We start from the raw sequence: 19,197 nt of genomic DNA, 5'->3' as shown, positions 1-19,197 counted from the left end.
AAGTTTTCAGGAGCACAATCACTGTGTCATCATTTGAAAACACTGCAAAAGTTTTACATAAACGTCTCCTGTCTGATTGGATTTATTTAAAGAAGAGGGCGTCACTAAGTGACAAGATTTGTGACCAGCAGGGAGGGGCTGTGTGCACGTGAAGCCTCAAGAAACTTAGATGAAAAAAAAACTTACATAAAAACAAATACCGGAAATCACTTTAGCAGAGACCTTGAATAATAATACAATTAGTAATAGTATAAAGAGCAGTAATGCTATTACTAGTTTAGTCTCTGTAGTTTTTCCTCCAGGTCATTAGGTGGCGATGATCCGGCCGATAAAATTAAATCACATGATTTCCGGCGGAACGTTAAGAAAAAAATAACAAAACAGGGTGGTATGGCAAAGAGGTTGTGATGAAGCCAAGGCATAAAGCTCAGTTACCGTTGATATTACTATGTGTAGCGTTCGGATTAGGAGGTGAAGGAGCGGACACCGAGGGGAAGCCAATGTTAGCCAGTATCGCATTGTTTTGTGCACCATGAATTTACGAGGGCTCTTTCAGGACTTCAACCCCAGGTAACGTAGCTGCGTCTCAGCTAGCACCGTAGCTAGTTAGCATGGATTAAGTGTTCGGTGAGATCGTCTCTCTGCTGTTTGGAAAAGAAAAAGTAAAAAGAAGACTCATTATGCGTGTGGAAATCACGTTCTCTGGTTTCTGGTTAACCTACAGGGATACCTCTCAATAAAGTCACTAATGCTAACTAAAACCTAACCAAGGCCCGGCTAGCAGGCTAGCTGTTACCACCGATGATTTGCTAGTTAAAGACAATTTAGTGTTGTCTACAGTGGATTGTGGCTCTAGTTATGTCATGTTTCCTTTTGTTTCAATTGCCACTTTTCGGTAAAAACAAACAAACAAAATAAAAAATGATTAAAATAAAGTTATTTGGCATTTGTGCACATATAGTAGGTAGGTATGGGTACTCAAGAAATACTGTTCTAAAATGTAACCAAAATTGTATTTGTTAAAGTTGTTCTTATGTTGGCCTGCTTTTCTTAAATTGGAGCAAGTTTGTCCACATGATTGCTGACAGCTAAGACTCAATACCCTACATGCTGCACTCAACATATCTATCAAACTACCTGTCAGAAAACAAAGTTTTAGAAATCTGTCAAACTATTCTAAGCTCTAAGGCAGGGGTGTCTGACTCCAGGCCGCTAGGGCCAGAGTCTGCAGGCTCTAGATATCACCTTGGGTCAACACACCTAAATCAAATGATTAGTTCATTACCAGGCCTCTGGAGAACTTCAGGACATGTTGAGGAGGTAATTTAGCCATTTAAATCAGCTGTGTTGAATCAAGGACACATCTGAAACCTGCAGGACCCTCGAGGCCTGGAGTTCAACACCTCTGCTCTAAGCGTTAACCATTACACAAAGTTTTAAAAGGGATTTTTGTAATTACCATTGGGTTATGGCAGTTGTGGTATAAACCTGTCTAATACAGTTGTTAAGCATCTTATAATAAATTTTCAAGTGGGAGAAAATGAGCTTTCCATATTTGCCTTTAACTATAAAAACTGCAAAGCTGCATCTTTTTTCATCATCATGTCTTTCATTTTTCCTCTCTTCTGTTGCAGCAAGTTCCTAATCTATTCTTGCCTGCTGCTCTTCTCCGTGTTGCTGTCCTTGAGGCTGGATGGAGTTATCCAGTGGAGCTACTGGGCTGTGTTTACGCCAATATGGCTGTGGAAGCTGTTGGTCATCATCGGGGCGTCCGTGGGCACCGGAGTCTGGGCCCACAACCCTCAGTACAGGTTAGACTCTCTCACTTGTATGTGAATTGGTAGTTAGTGTAGACTGTCTGTAAAAAGATAGACGTTCACTATTGCTTAGTGAAGTCCCCTTGTGAAGCTTTTCCTCAGGCTCTGTTTTATTTTCGTAGTCATTTTTACAATTCATTTTTTATTTAGTCTGACCTGAGTGTAGTGATTGAATCTGTAAAGTAAATAATGGAAGTGTTTACTGGGGTAACAGAGCGAGGGAAGCGGGGCAGTTTTCCCAAAGTCTCCTGTAGCATCAGAAATGTTTTTTTGCAAGCAGAGGAGTTGTTGCCTGCTGGACAGTGAAAAGAATGCAGGGTCGGCTTCACTTTCTCAGAGAGAAGCTCTGTCCATCTCTTCTTGCTGTCTGTGGTTTAAAGTAACTAGCAGACCCTGAACTGTGCACAGCTCTTTGCATTGGTGTTAGGTAAACAACTGTATACTGTTACATTTACCAGAGCAGTACTGATTTTTAGAGTGATGAATTTGTTAGACAAAATAAATATGTAAATATGATGATGCTCACCCAGACTTCATCTTCTTATTGTTGTCGTCTCGTTTTAGACTTAAATCGGTGGCTTACTTTGATCATTTGACAGATATAATCAGCGGTCGCTGGTCTGTACTACAAATATTAAAATTTGGGCTGATGGTTAAAATTCATAGCTTAACGAATGTGGCATGTGAACACAGTCATAAGTTTGTCACATGGTGCTCAATGTAACTGCCAATATTAATGATTTGTACACCCTATAAGGATGTTGACATTTCCATTACCCTGGGGAATGTTAATGAATTCATCTAGGAGAAGATTGGGAACATACATTTAAGTATGGTGATAGCAGCAGCCCAGGTTCAGCTTGAATGCTGAGATCAGGGCACCTGAAGTGTTTTAACCTTTATGATGACCTCTGTCAGGGCTGAGGGGGAGACGTGTGTGGAGTTCAAGGCCATGCTGATAGCGGTGGGGCTCCACGTCCTGCTGTTGATGTTCGAGGTGCTGGTGTGCGATCGGGTAGCGAGAGGAAACTACTTCTGGCTTCTCGTCTTCATGCCACTCTTCTTTGTGTCACCCGTTTCCGTAGCAGCGTGCGTCTGGGGGTTTAGACACGACCGCTCTCTTGAGGTAAGGCGTCTGATTTTTATGAGGAAACTCAGAAACTATGATCGCAAAATATCACAAAACTACACTTTTCCAGCTGTTTGTCAAGATTCAGTGTCAAAAGATACAACAGTGAGGGGTTTGTATTTTTGTTATCCTCAAATGTTTTATTCATCAATCTTTAGTCAGAGTTGTTTGAATTAAAGCCTGATCCGTGTCTGAAGTCTTCTGCATACTGTTCTTGCATTATCAGACTCAACTCAGGCAAAGTTGCACTTTTTTAAACATCGTGTATGAAAAAGCAAGAAATGGTCTTAAGGGTAGTGCTTTCTGTGAGTTGAAGGTGTTCGTGACGTGTGAAGGTCTTGGCCAGCTGTGAAGCGTTTGTATGTTCTCCCAATGCCGGCGTAACTCTTGGTCTCCAACAACACTGGTTGTTTTTGTTGCATCTTCTGCATGGCTTTAAATCCCACTGAGAGTGTTCATATGTAGGATGCGTGTAACAGAATAGGCAGTTTAATCAAAGTACAGTCCTGAACTTCTGTCCTGATTGTTTCTCCCTGTCTTCCTCTCCTCAGCTGGAGGTGTTGTGTTCAGTAAATATTCTGCAGTTCATCTTCATCGCTCTGAAGCTGGACAAGATCATCAACTGGCCTTGGCTGGTGAGGCACACAAAACATGCCACTTATTGTGCTTCCATTGTGACCACAATCTGTGCTGGTCCTGAAGCCCTCTTTGAACTTGCTTTAATGACACCCTGCCTGTGTTTGTGTGCTGCAGGTGGTGTGTGTCCCACTGTGGATCCTCATGTCCTTCCTGTGCCTTGTTGTCCTTTACTACATCATCTGGTCAGTCCTCTTTCTCCGCTCCATCGACATCATCGCCGAGCAGCGGCGAACTCACATCACCATGGCGATCAGCTGGATGACTATCGTCGTACCGCTTCTCACATTTGAGGTGAGGCGTGAAGTCTGCATCATCTCGTGTTGTTTAAAATGGCTAGCTGTTTGGTCTCCAATGTAAAGGCCAAGACTCAGCAGTCCATCTGCATCTTAAGGATAAAGGACACTCTTTCAAGGATGCCAATGTTCACATTTTGGACAGAGAGGACAGATGGTTTGAAAGAGGAGTGAAAGAAGGCATCTATGTCCACTGTGAGCGACCATCTTTGAACAGAGGCGGGGGTTTACGACACCAACTCTCTGCCATCTATAATCCAGTTTTGAGATCCCTTAACGCCAACTCACATCCTGGGCCATCTGACCTCAGGAAATCACATGATAGTGTGGGCTAGGTTTCCCAGTGAGCTCACCTGAAACCCTGGCTGATTGTGACCTACACATCTAGGCTTATGTGATTAGGTAGAGGATCATTAGGGGGTCCTTTTGTCCCTCTCGGGGGGGAAACTTCCACAGGGCTTAAATCTGGGACTCTCCATCATTTGATCCCAGAACTGAAAAAGCTTCTCGGATGAGAGGTGAAACGTCTTCAAGCAACTTAAAGAAGTCCAGACGCTTTTCTTTGTAAGCTCCTTAGACTGTTACAGTCTTTGGCTCATGCTCGTCTTCTTTCTTTTCTTCTTTCTTGTTTTTAATAAACTAAAATAAAAACTAAACTAAAATATATTGTAAAGCGAGCTGGAGAGAATGGCGGATAAAAAGCCTTGCGAACTAAGGCACAGTTGAACAGTCTAAAGTGGGCTGTGAACCATGCTCAGCGCAGGCACTTAGACCATAAAGACAGACGCTCCTGTGGTGTCTGGTTGGTAGAGTCAAAAATCGCTGCACACATGCATGTTTTTTCCTCCCAGCAGCAGGATGTCTGATAACATTCACATGTCTTTACAGATCCTTCTGGTGCACAAGCTAGACGGTCACAACAGCCTGAGCTACGTGTGCGTGTTCGTCCCTCTGTGGCTCTCCCTGCTCACACTCATGGCCACCACCTTCGGCCAAAAGGGAGGAAACCACTGTGAGTATCTGCAGCTGGACTTGTGGTCCCTGCTGCTGCTGTTGTTTCAGAAATCCCACAACTTTCCCTTAATATAGCTTCATTAAAACTTTTATCTTTCGATGTTTGTCATTTCTCGGACTCCAGCAAATAATGTTCTATGAAGCTGCTGGTTCTGTAAATCATTTGGTCTGTAAAATGTGAGGAAAAATAAATGAAAAGATTATATTTTGACTTTTTGATTGACCTGAGAGTAAATGAGAGGAGGGTAAATTTCCTTTTAATTATTTATGTGGTCATATTTTAATAATATTAAACTTTGTCTGCAAATCAAAAGCTTTTCATTGTTTCTCTCTTCTGCTCCGTCCTTATTTCCGATCAGGGTGGTTCGGCATCCGGAAGGACTTCTGCCACTTTCTGCTGGAGCTCCTTCCCTTCCTGCGAGAGTATGGCAACGTGTCCTATGACCTTCAACGTAGTGAGGACCCCGAGGCGGCCGAGGATCTGCCCGTCCCTGAACCGCCGCCAAAGATTGCCCCCATGTTCCACAAGAAGACCGGCGTGGTGATCACGCAGAGCCCCGGGAAATACTTCGTCCCGCCACCCAAACTCTGCATCGACATGCCGGACTAATGGCGGGTCAAAGCATGAGCAGTCGTGGGTGCCGAACTAAAAAAGCCAAAACCGCTTCAGAGACTGTTTCTTTTGTTTTGTTTTAAATCCACTCTCCACTGAAGGATTTTGGTCCCCCCCCACCCTGAACTGTGCATCAGCATGCCCAGCACGGGCAATCCACCTGAACTAAAACGGCGATGGATCCAAGATCCCCGCTGTCCTCCTGACTTGCTGCCTTTAAAGGGTGAAATCATGGAACCCACGAAGGGACAGCTTTGTTTTTCACCTCTCGCTGGAGCCACAGTGTTGTTGCTGACTCCCAGTTGTATCTGTGGTGAGGAAACATCCAAGACTCTATTGGATCTAAACTTCAGGGTGACATGATGCTGACATCAGTGAGAACTGGATGCGTGTAGACTTTAAATGTTTGCTCTGAACTGCTGTAGATCTTTGCTTTATGTTCAGAGGATGTTAAAAACAAAATCAACACTTTTTGGGTTTGTGACGGGGACCATTGGAGAGGCTCCATACAGGGATCAATGTAACCCTGTCCTTTCAATTCTCTCTTCATCATTTAGGTGTAAAAAAAAAAAAAAAAAAAAAAAAAAGGGTGTGGGGCTCAGAGGAAAAGTTTCTATCTTTTTTGTTCAGGGCTGCCTTGGAGCAATACTTGTGTGTCAGTGCATTGAAGCAGCTGTTGGGCTGCTTTCTGATTGCACATTTGGAGAAAAGATTCACAGGGCTTATATGTAGGGCTGTGCAAAACTACACGATCCCCAATACTCTGCCCCAAACATGCAAGTTGTTTAAACGAATTAGTTTGGCTAAGAGGGAACTTCTTCTCAGCCACCCCAAACGGGAGGAAAGAGTAAAGTTTTGTTTTCCAAAGCGTTCGTGCACTCTGCAAGCATTGCTTTAAGACTACCCTTGAAGAAAAAAAGCATCTTTTCTTTAAAAAGAAAAGGAAATAGCACTTTGTTACTATGTTCCAGGAGGAACCCAGTTTGACTCGTTGGATTTTTCTATTCCTGTTTAGTTTTTGTTTTTGTAAATAACACAACTTGTCAAGTTAGGGACCATAGCGCTGACGAGGGTGGGTGGGGGTAAAAAAGTAAACGTCAATCATGCACTCCTGATTTTTGATTGAGGATGGTAGAAAAGATTGCACAGCCAATCTTATGAATGCAATCTGTGTGACTGCAATTTTAAGGTGATGTAGCATCCTTAACATTAAACTGACGGCTTGGGTTTTTGATTGAAGAAGTAAGGAGTTGAGCAGAGTTTAGAAGCTAACACATATCTGCATTAAGTCTAACCGTGAAAATAAAAATCTTGACCTGTTCAGGAGATAAAGACAGCGTGCCCTCCCCTCTTTTTTTTTTTTTTTTTTAAAACTCTCCCTTCTATGCTGCCATTAGTTTCTTCTCGTCATTGCTGGGGGATTGTCAGGTGTCACTAAACATACCGGGTTTTTGTTGTCTGTATATTTATTTCAGAATTAAACTGAGAAAGTAATCCAGCCCTGAATTATTCTTCACTGTGATCGTGCCACAAACAGTTCCCGTGCTGCGCTCTGGTCTAACAGTGCTTCAGTCGGCATGCAGCAGTCTGTCTCTGCCTCTTGGATCACTGATTGACTTCTTTCTGTAAAGTGGGTGAATGTCAGAGATCGATTCTATGGGTCTGACACTGAAATATGATATTCAATGTTTTCTGGGATTAAACTCCATTGTCACGAGACAGAGCGATGTCACATCATGTTTTGTTTTTGGGCCGGAGGTCCATGGGAAAAAAAAAAAAAAAAAAAAAGAGTAGTATCTTTAGGATCTTCACCAGCAGCCCATCACAAAATGCATTTGTCCTTATTTCTTTGGTCGACTCTATTAAAAATGGTAAAGAGGACACAGTTTACCAGGAATAAAAGTATTCTTGCACCAACATGTTGACTCCCAAGCTGATTCCCTTAGTTGACGTAGCATGTGTCAGCATTGGTGTGTCCTTAAAAAAATTTGAGAAAACTTGGTAAGTGAAGGACCAAAGAAGCAACAGGCCTAAAAAAACTATAGAGTTGATGAGCGGTATCCGTAGTTACGTCCTTAAGAAATTCAATCATTTAATTTCATTTAAATAGCGCGAATTCAAAGCAACAAGGTAAAGACGATAAGGAAAAAAAGACCTCATCGCCCATATTAGACAGATGTAGAAAAATTTGAGTTTTAATAGTTTAATTTCACCAGCAGCGAGTAAACTCATCGATAAAACCTGTGGCCGTGTAGCAATCTAATACTTACCATGCTCAGAAATGCAGTTTTCAAATCAAGGTTAAACTTTGGCTCTTCATGTTTGATGTGTTAAAAGGTCTTATCAGGTAATAGCAGCTCCTGAAGACCTCCTGGGTACAAGGCTCCACTCCCATAAGTGTGCACGAATGAGCAGTAACGCTGGACAAGCTGGAAAGGTGCAAGCTGGCTTACAGCTTTAAGACTTCAGCGTCTGGGCACTGGATTTGGATTCTGACTAGAAAAAGTTATTTAAAATAAACTTTATTTGTGCACTAATGGGCCGTGTGAACTTCTTCAAACAGGAATCTTTTATTAATATCAAAATATAGCAGTGTCTTGACTTTTATATACACTTTTACATAATCATACTCAAAATGATGCTGTTCAAGTAAAGGAGGACTTAAAAGTTAATGACTGTATAATTCACATTGTTGAGTATACTTTGGGACCACCTCCAGGGCCGCCTTCATGTCAGAGCTCCTTGTGTACAGTAGAGGTGATAAACTGTTCTGCTCAAAGCTGGACCCAGGTTCCTGAAAAACAAGCCAACAGGAGAAAGCATGAAGCATTCACACACACACACACACACTCAAGGTACTGTAGTGGTTTGTGGTGGTCAAAGTATCAACACTGGAAGTTCATGACATTGATTAAACCTCTCTTGTAATTCTTCCATCGCTACCTTTCTCTCCACAGCCATGCTAATCCAGTTGCGTATTAATATTCTCTCCAGTGTGTCCACCATGAACAAGTCCAACTTATTGCCGGCAATCTGAACAAAGCTCTTATCACACTTGTACAAGGATCAGAAAGTCAGATATTCTATACTTGTACCGTGAGAGGTCAAATGTCTTCTCCACGTCTGCAAACCAGATGCAGACTGGCTCTGAATTTAAGCCACATTATTTTTCTTGAAGCTGAGGTTGAACTAGTCGATCCAGCACCCTGCCACAGACCTTCCATCAAAGCTGATCTTCCTCAACACACCCTCCGGTCCCCTTTCTTCAAAAAGGGGGAACGCCACTCCAGTCAAAGGGCACTTTGTATCACATCCACTATACCACAGCATGGGCAGGAAGCTTCTTTCCCTTCCTGACGTGTCTGTCAGAATCACTTCAAGACTGACAAAAAGTTTTATTCCATTGCCTTTCCAAACTCCTTCCACAGCCATATTTCTGCCTACGAGCCCCTTCCTCAGACCTGGCATCTCTGGTCACACTCAAATACTACAAACACCACTGGAAGAAGCCAGGAAAAAATGTGAAACTGTATTTACAAACCTTTTGAGCTTCCCGTATCGGATCGAGGAGAGGAGTTTCTCTTTCTCTGCTTCACTTGTGCACTGTTCATATGCTGTCAGAAGACTGAAAATGACAGAAAAGACAAAGATTTAATAAATAATCCTTCATATCTTACATTAGTATGGAGACACAGCGTGACTGCTCTGACATATTTAGTTATTTTGTTCTGGGGCCATGCTATTCAGTCAGCATCTAATGACCTACTGCCATACTGATTTTTTTTAAACATCAGGTGCAGATCTTTTAAATATTCCTGCAATCAGATCCACATATCCTGAGGGTGCCTTCAGTTAGTGTGTTTTTTTGGAACAAACTGCCTGCTGATCAGAGAGCAATTAAATCTGTGCCGATTACAGATGTGCACAATACACTCCAGACAAAGAAGAAAAACAAGCCACACACTAAACGATATGATATGAAAATGCATTAATGCAAAAGACGTATTATTAAAATGTGGCAACTACCTCAACAAAAATTTAAACTTGAAATGATAACAAAACAATAGATCATCCATCCGTCCACCCGTTCTGAGCCCTTCCCAAATGACTGAACTCCTCACCCCATCTCTAAGAGAAAGCCCAGCCACTCTTTGGAGAAAGCTCATTTCTGCCGCTTGTATCCATGATTTCGTTCTTTTACGTTCAAAATAACTAATAACAAACAAATTAACAGAATTCTCCACAACAGCTCCACCTGGTGGCAGACGACCACACTGGCCATCATTTAAAATGTTAACGGATTAAAGCTGCTTGTTGATTTGATTGTACACTTCTTTATGACGCACAGGAGGAAATAGCCCTAATCTAACAGGCAGCAACAATAGATAAGGAACTGTAACTATTGGAGATCATAATCCCTCCTTGTCTTTATTTTCGTCTCTCTCTTGGCTGTTAACTTAAGATAAGCAAATCAGGAACCCCGGTGAGCTGTGGAGTATGCAGTATGCTGTACTACCAGCTACCTGTGTGGCGTGCTGTAGTGTTCCAGTATAGCAGCTGCTTTGTCTCCAGACAATCCGCTGATCTGCATCAGCTGTCTGGCAAACACTTCTCTCACCGTCTGACACTACAGGGGAAGAAAGAGTGAAGCCAGGATTAGAGACGATCACCAAGACAACCAGTTTAATTCAGGCTTTTGAAGCAGATTCACACCTTGTTTTTGACTGCACCGTGGTTGAACTCTGCAAAAGACATAAGGGAGCAGGAGGGGAGCCCTCCCTCCTCTTCGTCACTGCCTCCATCGCCCTCCAGCTCTCTGGAGCGACAGATCAGCGTTCGGTTCTGAAAAAGGTTTAAACAGGAAAAAAGCAAAAGTTACAGTTAAGAAAGATGTAAGGCTGGTTTTATGTTATGTTAACAGTAAAATGATCCTTATGGCTCAATTAACAAGTGTTGTCATGCAGTAGAGACGTGTGCACAGGTGGAAACTGGTGCTGCCTAATCTCAATGTGACAGCATATATTCAGATGTAAATCTTACCAACATCGACACAGTGGGAAACGAGGATGAAACAGTTGCAAGGTTTCATGCACCTTTTGACTGTGGTTGACTGCACCACCCAGTGGCCAGAGGTGGTCCCCTTGCCATCCACAACTGCGGCGGTGGTGTCCAGGCCATTTTTGACAAATTGGGTTTCGCGTTTCAGTTCATTACAGAGCTTTAGTCTGCCATGACTGACGGGGGGGTCAGGATCCACCGCACCACTGCAGATGACCCACAAGCTAACAGGATGTGCGAGCAGTTTCACAGGTCGCTTAAGGCTGTGCTCCATGCTTCTCTAACAGATGGCAACTGGGTTGGACCACCTCCAGTGGGCTTTTGCTGGGGCTGCGCTCTGCAGTTAAGGAGGATCTTGGTGCCCCCACCCCAGTGCTTTGATTCAAGTGGACTTGCTTCGTGCTCCTGGTCTGGTGCACCTTTGCCCAAAAGACTTCAGAAACTTTAGAAAGTTTGTTTTCGTCAGGCATGATGCCCACAGGACACCATGCGTCTGAGACTCGACATAGGGAGACTATATGTGTTGATACACTTAAACCCGCACACATTATTGCGGACAATCAAGTAGTGACAGCCCAGGTCCCCCGCCGCAGCCGCCCACCTTCCACAGGGTTAAGGGTTTTCCCCCTAAGAGCGCCGCTCAACCGACAGAGCTCGAGTTTTCTTCAGCCTTTCCTGACCGCCCACACCAGCCTCATTCTCAGGACAGAGCTTCCTCTACCAGTTCTCTGCCTCCCAGGTTCAGCCGTTTGCTTAAGCCCAGGGTCCTGGACTAATAGGAGACCCCACTGGGTGTTGGGAGAGGGAAGCACCACTAGGTGGCTCCACTCACACCCAGTGTGTTAGAGTTTTCACGCCTTGAGTGTTCAGCTGTGTGAAGCCGAGATTAAAATATTGGGCTCTCTCATGTCGCCCTTACATAACTCCACAATGTAAAATTGGAACATGTATCTTTTTGTGTTTACCTGGTACAGTTTAGTCAGGAATCGTGTCATGATGGTGAGGTACGCCGCCGACTCCCTCACATCCTGCACTCTCTTCACAAAGAAACCGTCAACCACCTAACACACACACACACACACACACACACACACACACACACACACACACACTATGTAAATACCATACACATTAAACATGGTTAATTTTTAGTTAAAAGTCGAGGTTAGAAAATAACTATGTTGTGTGTTTTGTGTGTTTATTTGTTATGGCGCTGGTCATTAATAGCTCAGAGCCAGACGAGCAATGCTGTGATTACATCTAATCATGATACGAATGGTAAAAGAAAATTAATGAAACTCAAATATCGGCAAGGAAACAAAAATTAGACAAAATATAAATCTACTGTCACTGGTCGCCTCACTAGCTACACCTGCTCGACTGGTCTGACGCGTCTCAATTTCTGCTGCAACTTTCTGATGGAAAGATAAAAATTTAAAGTAAACAACAGGAAAGCATGGATCTTTCTCGCCAAAGTTTCGGGCTGATGATGTAAGGGTGTGGGGATATTTTCTTGGCACAATTTCGGCTCCTTAGTATGGTAGAGATGCTACACAGGTGCCACAGCGTACCATCTTCTGATGGCTGCGTCCAGCAGGACACCACAACATTTGTTTCAGTTTGAGAGTGACCCATGTGGCCCCACGTGTGCACTCTACCTGTGTGTTGACTATGGCCTGCTGCAGTGTAGTTTCAGGCAAGCTCAGGTGAGAAGCAGCTGATCCACACTCCTCCACTAAATAGATGGGCTTATGAAGACCGCACCTCTTCAGTCGGAACTGACGGAGGGAAGAAAACAGACGAATGAACAAAAGCAGGAGGTGCTGCAGGCCGACGCGAGACGAGGAACAAGCACCGGGTTCTGATGATGTCACTACTTTATGTTTTCCAGTTCATACTCATATAAATTGAACTCAGTTTGGGTTCATCTTGCTTGTAAAAAGCACAAATCATCACCTGTAATTTTGAAGGCGGCGTGCCACCTCACCGATTAATAACTGTATTGGATAAAACCGGGCTGCACACCGACCTTCTGTTCCCTGAAGCGTCCGTCGATGATGCTGCCGCACAGGTCGTCCATCCTCTTCCTCTCCACTATGTAGTCAAGGACCAGCTCCCTGCCTACAGGCGCTCGCAACTGACCTGAGACAGAACAATCCTCCCTGTAAGTTAAACAGGCGTGGCGCGGGATCCCTCCCATCAAACATCAACACTCCCACTCTCTCCTCCTGTATGTGTTACCTGCAACAGGTGCCACCTTTTCCCGAGCCACCCACAGGAAGTCCCCGACGTTTAGTTTCCTGATGTCAAAGTTGACTCCATTTCTCTGAAGCTCTTTCACCAGCTCCTGCTTACGATGGTGACTCCCACTACATAACAAATAAATACATACACAATTCAATTTTATTTATTGAGGTGCTTCACATGGTAAGATAAAGATCCTACAATAATACGGTGAAAACCCAACAATCAGACGATCCCCTATGAGAAACCACATGGCGACAGTGGGAAGAAGAACTCCCTTTTAACAGGAAGAAACCTCGAGGACTGAATGGAGCACAACATGGTTGTAAGAGCAGTTATCGCATGAGAACACAGTAACAACAGTTAGGTCAGTAAATGTGAATGACTGTGATAAATACTGCTGATATTAATACACATTTTTATACGTACACGGCTTTTAATATATTTAAATTCATCAGTAACATCAGTAGCGTGTTTCTTACATGTTAGAAGGCAGATCTCTTACCCAGTGGTCTCGATGAAGTCAACACAGAGCATAATTTCATACGTTCCGGGTAGGAGACATTCTGCGTTCGGCTTTCTGCTTGTCGTCATCGTCGTCTGTGAATCCTGTGGTTTCCCCGATGAACGCACGTCGTCCACGTCGCAGCTAACCTCAGTGACGGTGGGTTGTCTCTCTGCAGGGCTGTGAAAAGAAGAGGAATGCTTTATTCCAAGAGGGAAATAAAACAGGAAAAAAATAAGGAGATGAGGATTCAATCTTTTAGTTTCCACTCACTGTATTCTGTTCTCCTCCTTCTCTTCTTCATCTTCATCACTACCAGTGAGGTCTACGACGGGATCATCTTCCTCAGTCGCCTCTAACTCACTCCTAACCGCCTCTCTGTCCCCGTCTGTGTTCGTCTGCTCTGCGGATGCCAGTCGCTCGGCCAAAGTCAGACCTCCTTCTGTCAGAGAATACCTGAAAGAAGCACAAAGGCAAAGAAAAAATACTGCATGGTGGATTACATCTTTGTGGTCGTTGGCAGAGTTTAAATAAAGTAGAGCTGAAACAGCAACAACTGTTAAGTTTTAGCAGCAAGTGCGACAACAAAAAGCAGCTAAGAAGCATCTTTGTCAAATACAGCAGAAGAGAGAGACTAGAAATTATTTGATTTGTTAACAGTCTGATTACTAAGTTGATCCTAATTTCAGTCAAAATTACACCGATTCTTTTTCTTCTTACCAAAGCAGATCATCTGCTTCCACCTCACCCTATCATCCTCCTCCAAAACCCTCTGCAGGTCCTCCTACACTACATCCATGAAGCACCTCTGTGGCCACCTTTCCTCCTGCCTGCCAGCTCCACATTCAGCATCTACTATCCATCTCAGCCCCACCTCTTTGTCTTCAAGCCTGAGACTTCAGCCTGTCCCTCTGATGCATTCATTCTAATCCTGTCCAAATAAGTCAAAAGCTTAATTTCTAAAAAACACATTTTACTACCTAAATTAGCTGCACTTAAAACACTCAATACGAAAATAAGCCGACTTCTACAAGACTAAAAGAAAAGACGTGAGGTTACAGTAAAAGCACTGACACGCTTCAAGCAGCCGTACCTTGCAGGATTGTGAGTCTTTATCACCAGGTTCTTCTGGATCAGAGTGCTGACTGAGCTCCAGGCGGTGTACTTACTGCCTAAATCAGGCTGCAGACAGAGAAAATGAAGGATGGACACTTCACAAGAAGACGGCGTGCATGCAGACGGATGAAGAACACATGAGATCGAAGTGAAAGCACTCACCACAGTGAACGATTTGTCACAGAGATGCTGAGCTTCTGCCTGCAGCTCCATCTTAAACATGTAACCTTTACTACCAGGGACCTAGACAGAAAGCACACGGCGGTAATGAAACACCGGTTTAACACTGACTGATGCTGCAGTAGTTGGAAGAAAGACGAAAAATCTACCTGAGTTTCTTTGTAAAGAGTCAGCAGCACAGCATAGCCCCCGGATCTCTTCTGGGGGACATACTCCCTCTTCTTCTTCCTCCCTCCATCTCCTCCTCCATCCTTTCCTTGATCACCTGCAGCATTTTTCTATGAGGAAAAAATAGTTACACACTGTAATGACAATGGAAACATCCCCTCATACTGCAAATATCTGGCTGAGGTTTTTTTGTTGTCGTTTCTGATGCTTCTACTTTTACTGTAATCACAAAACGCATTTATTGGTGTGAAGGAAAATATTTATTTCCATGAATCTCCTCTTTGTTTCCAACTTTACCTTTTTGGATGGAGCCAGGATGATGTTATTGTCTGATCGGCCAGGAGGGGGCGCTCCTTTGGGGAGAGCGTGTATAGAAGCGTCAGCACCTGGAGCAGAGGAACAGGTGAAGACACGGGAGCTGGGTAAACTGGTTGGTTTGTGATACGTGATTTTCACAGAGTAAATATCACTTAGAGGTCACTCGACAAGGCTCACACGTCTCTGCAATGGTCTGACCAAAGAACACGTTACCAGTTCCACTGATTATTTTTTTATTTATCTTTTTTGTTAACAACTCCCAAGTTTTACTAATCTCAGAATCTCTTTACAGAGTCCCACCATGATACCTTCTTTGTTTAGTGAGATGCTGTATAGTGAGAAATAAAAGAGGATTACTTCAGTTTGCCATGTATTCTTTCAGCTCAATATATGTTGATGTTTGTTTGTTTTACAGGGTAAAACATACCTGACATTAATGATAATGTTACAAAACTGCTTTCAGTGATCTGGGGTTAAGCGTCCATTAAAAGCTCACTTCCTCTACTTTAAACAGACTAAATATTTGTTCCTTTAATGTTTTATGATTTGATGCAAAACTACAGACATTGAACACAACATAAGTTTATTGAGAGGTCAACAATTACATGAATACAAACTTCCAGATTTGCAAAGCAAACTTTGCAATGATGCATTTTTTGTATGATTTTCTACAGTTTTGCTCTTAATTCTACTTTTTAATCACAAGCTCATTTTGTTTGATTGCCTGATCATTGAGGACATACAAAAGCCAGAATGATCAGGCTCCATTATATCTGAAAAGAGCACTTCTCTCTCAGACTGCCGGCTTACTTGTGGTTCCTAGGATAGGATTTAAAAGTAGAATGGGAGGCAGAGCCTTCAGCTTTCAGACCCCTCTTCTAATTAGACAGACACCCTATCTAATTATTAGTTTAGGTTTAAAACCTTCCTGTTTGATAAAGCAAATAGTTAGGGCTCGATCAGGTGACCCTGAATCGTCCTTTAATAGTGCTTCTAAAAACTTCTAAAGAAAGGCTACTCTGGGACTTCCCATGATGCACTGAGCCTTTTTTCTCCACTCCTCTCTTTTCACTTCTGATGTTTTTAAATGCCACAACTGCATTTCTGAAACTTTTGTCTCGTCTCCCTCATAGTTAGTCCTTGGTCTCTTTGTGTTGCTAATGTCAGATGGCTGCCCTTTCCTGACCCTGGTTCTGTCGGAGGTTTCTTCCTGTTAAAAGGGAGCTCTTCTTGACCACAGCTGCCAAGTGCTTGCTCATAGGGTATTGCCTGATTGTTCCTCCCTATCACTTTTAAGGTGCATTGAAGCGGCGGCTGTTGTTAATTGATGCTGTATAAAGAACTGAATTGAAACAGTGAAGAAAAGTAACACACAAGTACACATACAGTGAAATCTAGTCTAGTTCTGTGTTGTAAACATATTAGCGTGTGTTTTGGATCATCTTATCCACCCATGCGTTTGCTTCTTACCGTTCTCTCTATAATACCGTTGCAGCTTTTCATCCAGTATCTTACAGATGCCGTCTCCGAAGTTTTGGAGGATCTTTGCCTCTTTGGCGTTCTTGAGCGGCAGTGGATATTTATTCAGTGAGTTGATGGCCTTAAAAAAGACAGCAGCACACAAAAATAAATAGAAATTAGCCATTTCTGCTTTCCTGGTGATTTATATCCCTTTTAATTCCACATTGTCCATCAAAAACGGAAAGCTTGTAGACACATGGAAGGATTTTATTTGTTATATTTGTCCACAGTGGTGGTTTGTGCACCTCACAGCAAGAAGGTTTATGGTTTGAACTTGCCAGCCAGTTAGAGCCTCTTTATATGTCGTCTGTGCCTGCATGCTTCTCTCTGGGTACTCCAGCATCCTCCCACAGTCCATGCATGCATTTCAGATTAACTGGTGTTTCTAAATTGATCTTGGGTGTGCCTGTGTCTGTGTGTTAGCCCTGTGGTGGATTGTCGGCCCAGGATGTACCCAGTGATAGCTGAGGTAAGCTTCCACCCAGAAGCCAACTAGGATCCCTCTTGCTTTAAGGCGAGAGTGCTAACCCCTGCTAACCGCTACATCCTCTGTACCTTGTGGTAGGTGTATTGGATCTTTAGTCCTTTCTCCTTCGCCTCGTCCCGGAGCTCGGTGAGCCACTTGAGGAACAGCGGGTTCGGGCACGAGGGCAGGGCGCGTTTCCGACCCAACCGGACCGGCTCGGTGGCGGGCATCCCTCGGGATCTGTCGGGAAAAGCAGGAATCGATTTAGCCTGTGTAAGATAAAGTCAACCCCAAATAAAGTTTTTCAAACAAGCTACGGGAGCTCTGCGGGTTCAAAGACGTGTGTACAGACAGTTAGATCAGACAGAAATGTAAAGAGAAGTTGTGTGGATGTCCTATAATGCTGATTACCTTTCACTTGTTGACTAGGAACGGCTACTGGCGCCTTGTATTCAAAGACACAGCCCACTTCCTTGTTGACATATGTCACGTGACACAAAAGGGACGGAAGCCCCAAAGGTTCCTAATGTGACGAGTGGCCTCTAGCGGCAAAGGAGGCAATAATAGTATAATAGTGATATAATAAACCTGTAATCTGAAAAAACTTATTTTAAAATCCAACCTTATATTTAATAACTAAAGGCAACACAGAGACATTTTTTACCTTTATAAAAATATGATACTAATTTAAAAAGAAAAAGAAAAAAGAATTGCTGGTCTCCAGCTGTCTGAAATGGTTTGTGGACTCCTTTGTTTCAGAATTATCCAGATGTATTCAGTGGATGCATGTTTCCACAGAGCCTTCCAGCATACATCACACGCCAAATAATTTGATGTTGTCTTACTGAAATATGTAAAGCTCTCCTTTGAAAAAGATGTGTAGACGTTAGCACATATACTCAAAAATGTGCAGCACTTCAGACGGGTGCACTTATGTACTGTCGTACCATCAGAGATGCTTTTGAATTGTTCACTGATAACAGGTCACATGATCTGTCTCTTCTTTAGCTGGGATGATGTCATGATTCCCAGAAAAGATTTTCAGATTTTGATTAATTAGACCACAGCAGTTTTCAGAGAATGCTGCAGTGTTTCAGCATCTTGGTTTTTGTTGTCCTTTGAAGAGGTAGATGTATGAAGATGTCTATGAGACTTTTCAACCAGAGTGTTCAACAATTCTGGAGAATGAGAGAATACCTACAGAGTGCATGAGAAGTGTAATGGTACCTATTTTTATAGCACAGGGTGATGTGCCGAGCTGTATTAACTACAGAAGGATAAAGTTGATGAGTCATACCATGAAACTGGGGGAAAGAGTTGTTAAGCAAGGCTAAGAAGCGAGTGACGATCAGTGAGCAACAGTATGGCTTCATGCTGAGAAAGAGCACCACCGATGTGATACCTGCTTTGAAAGTATTGATGGATACGTATAGAAAAGGTTGGAAGGAGCTTCACTGTGTCTTTGTGGATTTACAGAAAACATATGATGGGGTATCAAGAGACGAACTGTGGCACTGCATGAGGAAATCAGGAGTGGCAGAGAAGTATGTGAGGGTGGTGCAGGACATGCATGAGGACAGCAAGACAGATGGGTTCAAGGTGGGGGTGGGATTACTACTTTCTTGCAGTGGGGATGGATTGGCTGACAGGTGAGGTAGGAGTGTCATCTGATGATGTTTGCAGAGTACATTGTGACATGCAGTGAGAGTCGGGAGCAGGTGGAAGAGAGGCTGGAGAGGTGGAGGTATAAACTGGATAGAAGGGGAGTGAAAGTCAGTAGAAGCAAGACTTAATACATTCGTTTGAATGAGAGGGAGACAGGTGTAACAGTGAAGCTGGTGGAAAGGTTAAGACGCAAGCAGCAGGTTAAAGTTTGGTGTTACAGAGGAGGATGTTATGGATTGGGCGAAATGGAGGCAGATCATCGACTGTAGTGGCCTTTAAAGCCAAAAGAATACTTAAAAGGGACATTTAACTTAGATCAATGGATTCAGCACTGAACTGTTTTCACTGACAATAGTTTTTAGAAGTCTTTCTGAGGCTTTGTAGTGATTTCCGCTGCTGAATAATATCTGTTTGTAATTGTTTTTAATGTAGTTCCACCTGTTGGCTCAAA

The 19,197-nt window shown here is 43.2% G+C and overlaps 2 protein-coding genes across 2 annotated transcripts; one reads left to right on the top strand and one right to left on the bottom strand.

Moving 5' to 3' along the window:
- The first annotated feature begins 272 nt into the window (after window positions 1-272).
- Window positions 273-7,224, top strand: tmem185 (transmembrane protein 185). The gene is made up of 7 exons (XM_004574666.6): window positions 273-570; window positions 1,635-1,811; window positions 2,736-2,943; window positions 3,498-3,581; window positions 3,700-3,876; window positions 4,767-4,890; window positions 5,252-7,224. Exons 1-7 carry the CDS (start codon window positions 533-535, stop codon window positions 5,500-5,502), a joined length of 1,059 nt encoding a protein of 352 aa, XP_004574723.1. The 5' UTR covers window positions 273-532; the 3' UTR covers window positions 5,503-7,224.
- Window positions 7,225-8,056: 832 nt separating this feature from the next.
- On the bottom strand, window positions 8,057-17,567 carry mus81 (MUS81 structure-specific endonuclease subunit). Its single transcript, XM_014413826.4, has 17 exons — window positions 17,493-17,567; window positions 17,171-17,321; window positions 16,565-16,694; window positions 15,074-15,162; window positions 14,758-14,886; window positions 14,591-14,671; window positions 14,406-14,494; window positions 13,586-13,768; window positions 13,313-13,492; window positions 12,805-12,932; window positions 12,593-12,705; window positions 12,222-12,341; window positions 11,529-11,624; window positions 10,219-10,347; window positions 10,029-10,132; window positions 9,047-9,130; window positions 8,057-8,299 (listed from the first exon to the last, which is right to left on the bottom strand). Exons 2-17 carry the CDS (start codon window positions 17,309-17,311, stop codon window positions 8,233-8,235), a joined length of 1,863 nt encoding a protein of 620 aa, XP_014269312.2. The 5' UTR covers window positions 17,312-17,321; window positions 17,493-17,567; the 3' UTR covers window positions 8,057-8,232.
- Between the last annotated feature and the right edge of the window lie 1,630 nt (window positions 17,568-19,197).

This window comes from Maylandia zebra, linkage group LG3 (assembly GCF_041146795.1).
Source record: "Maylandia zebra isolate NMK-2024a linkage group LG3, Mzebra_GT3a, whole genome shotgun sequence".
NCBI classification, from domain to species: domain Eukaryota; kingdom Metazoa; phylum Chordata; class Actinopteri; order Cichliformes; family Cichlidae; genus Maylandia; species Maylandia zebra.
This window is presented reverse-complemented; position numbering and strand designations above follow the sequence as displayed.

Coding starts and splice junctions, on each gene's coding strand:
- tmem185 (XM_004574666.6), top strand. CDS start 533: ATGAATTTACGAGGGCTCTTTCAGGACTTCAACCCCAG. Junction 571..1,634: donor TTTCAGGACTTCAACCCCAG/GTAACGTAGCTG, acceptor CTTCTGTTGCAG/CAAGTTCCTAATCTATTCTT. Junction 1,812..2,735: donor GCCCACAACCCTCAGTACAG/GTTAGACTCTCT, acceptor GACCTCTGTCAG/GGCTGAGGGGGAGACGTGTG.
- mus81 (XM_014413826.4), bottom strand. CDS start 17,311: ATGCCCGCCACCGAGCCGGTCCGGTTGGGTCGGAAACGCGCCCTGCCC. Junction 12,706..12,804: donor AAAGGTGGCACCTGTTGCAG/GTAACACATACA, acceptor GTTCTGTCTCAG/GTCAGTTGCGAGCGCCTGTA. Junction 8,300..9,046: donor CGATACGGGAAGCTCAAAAG/GTTTGTAAATAC, acceptor CTTGTTTTTCAG/GAACCTGGGTCCAGCTTTGA.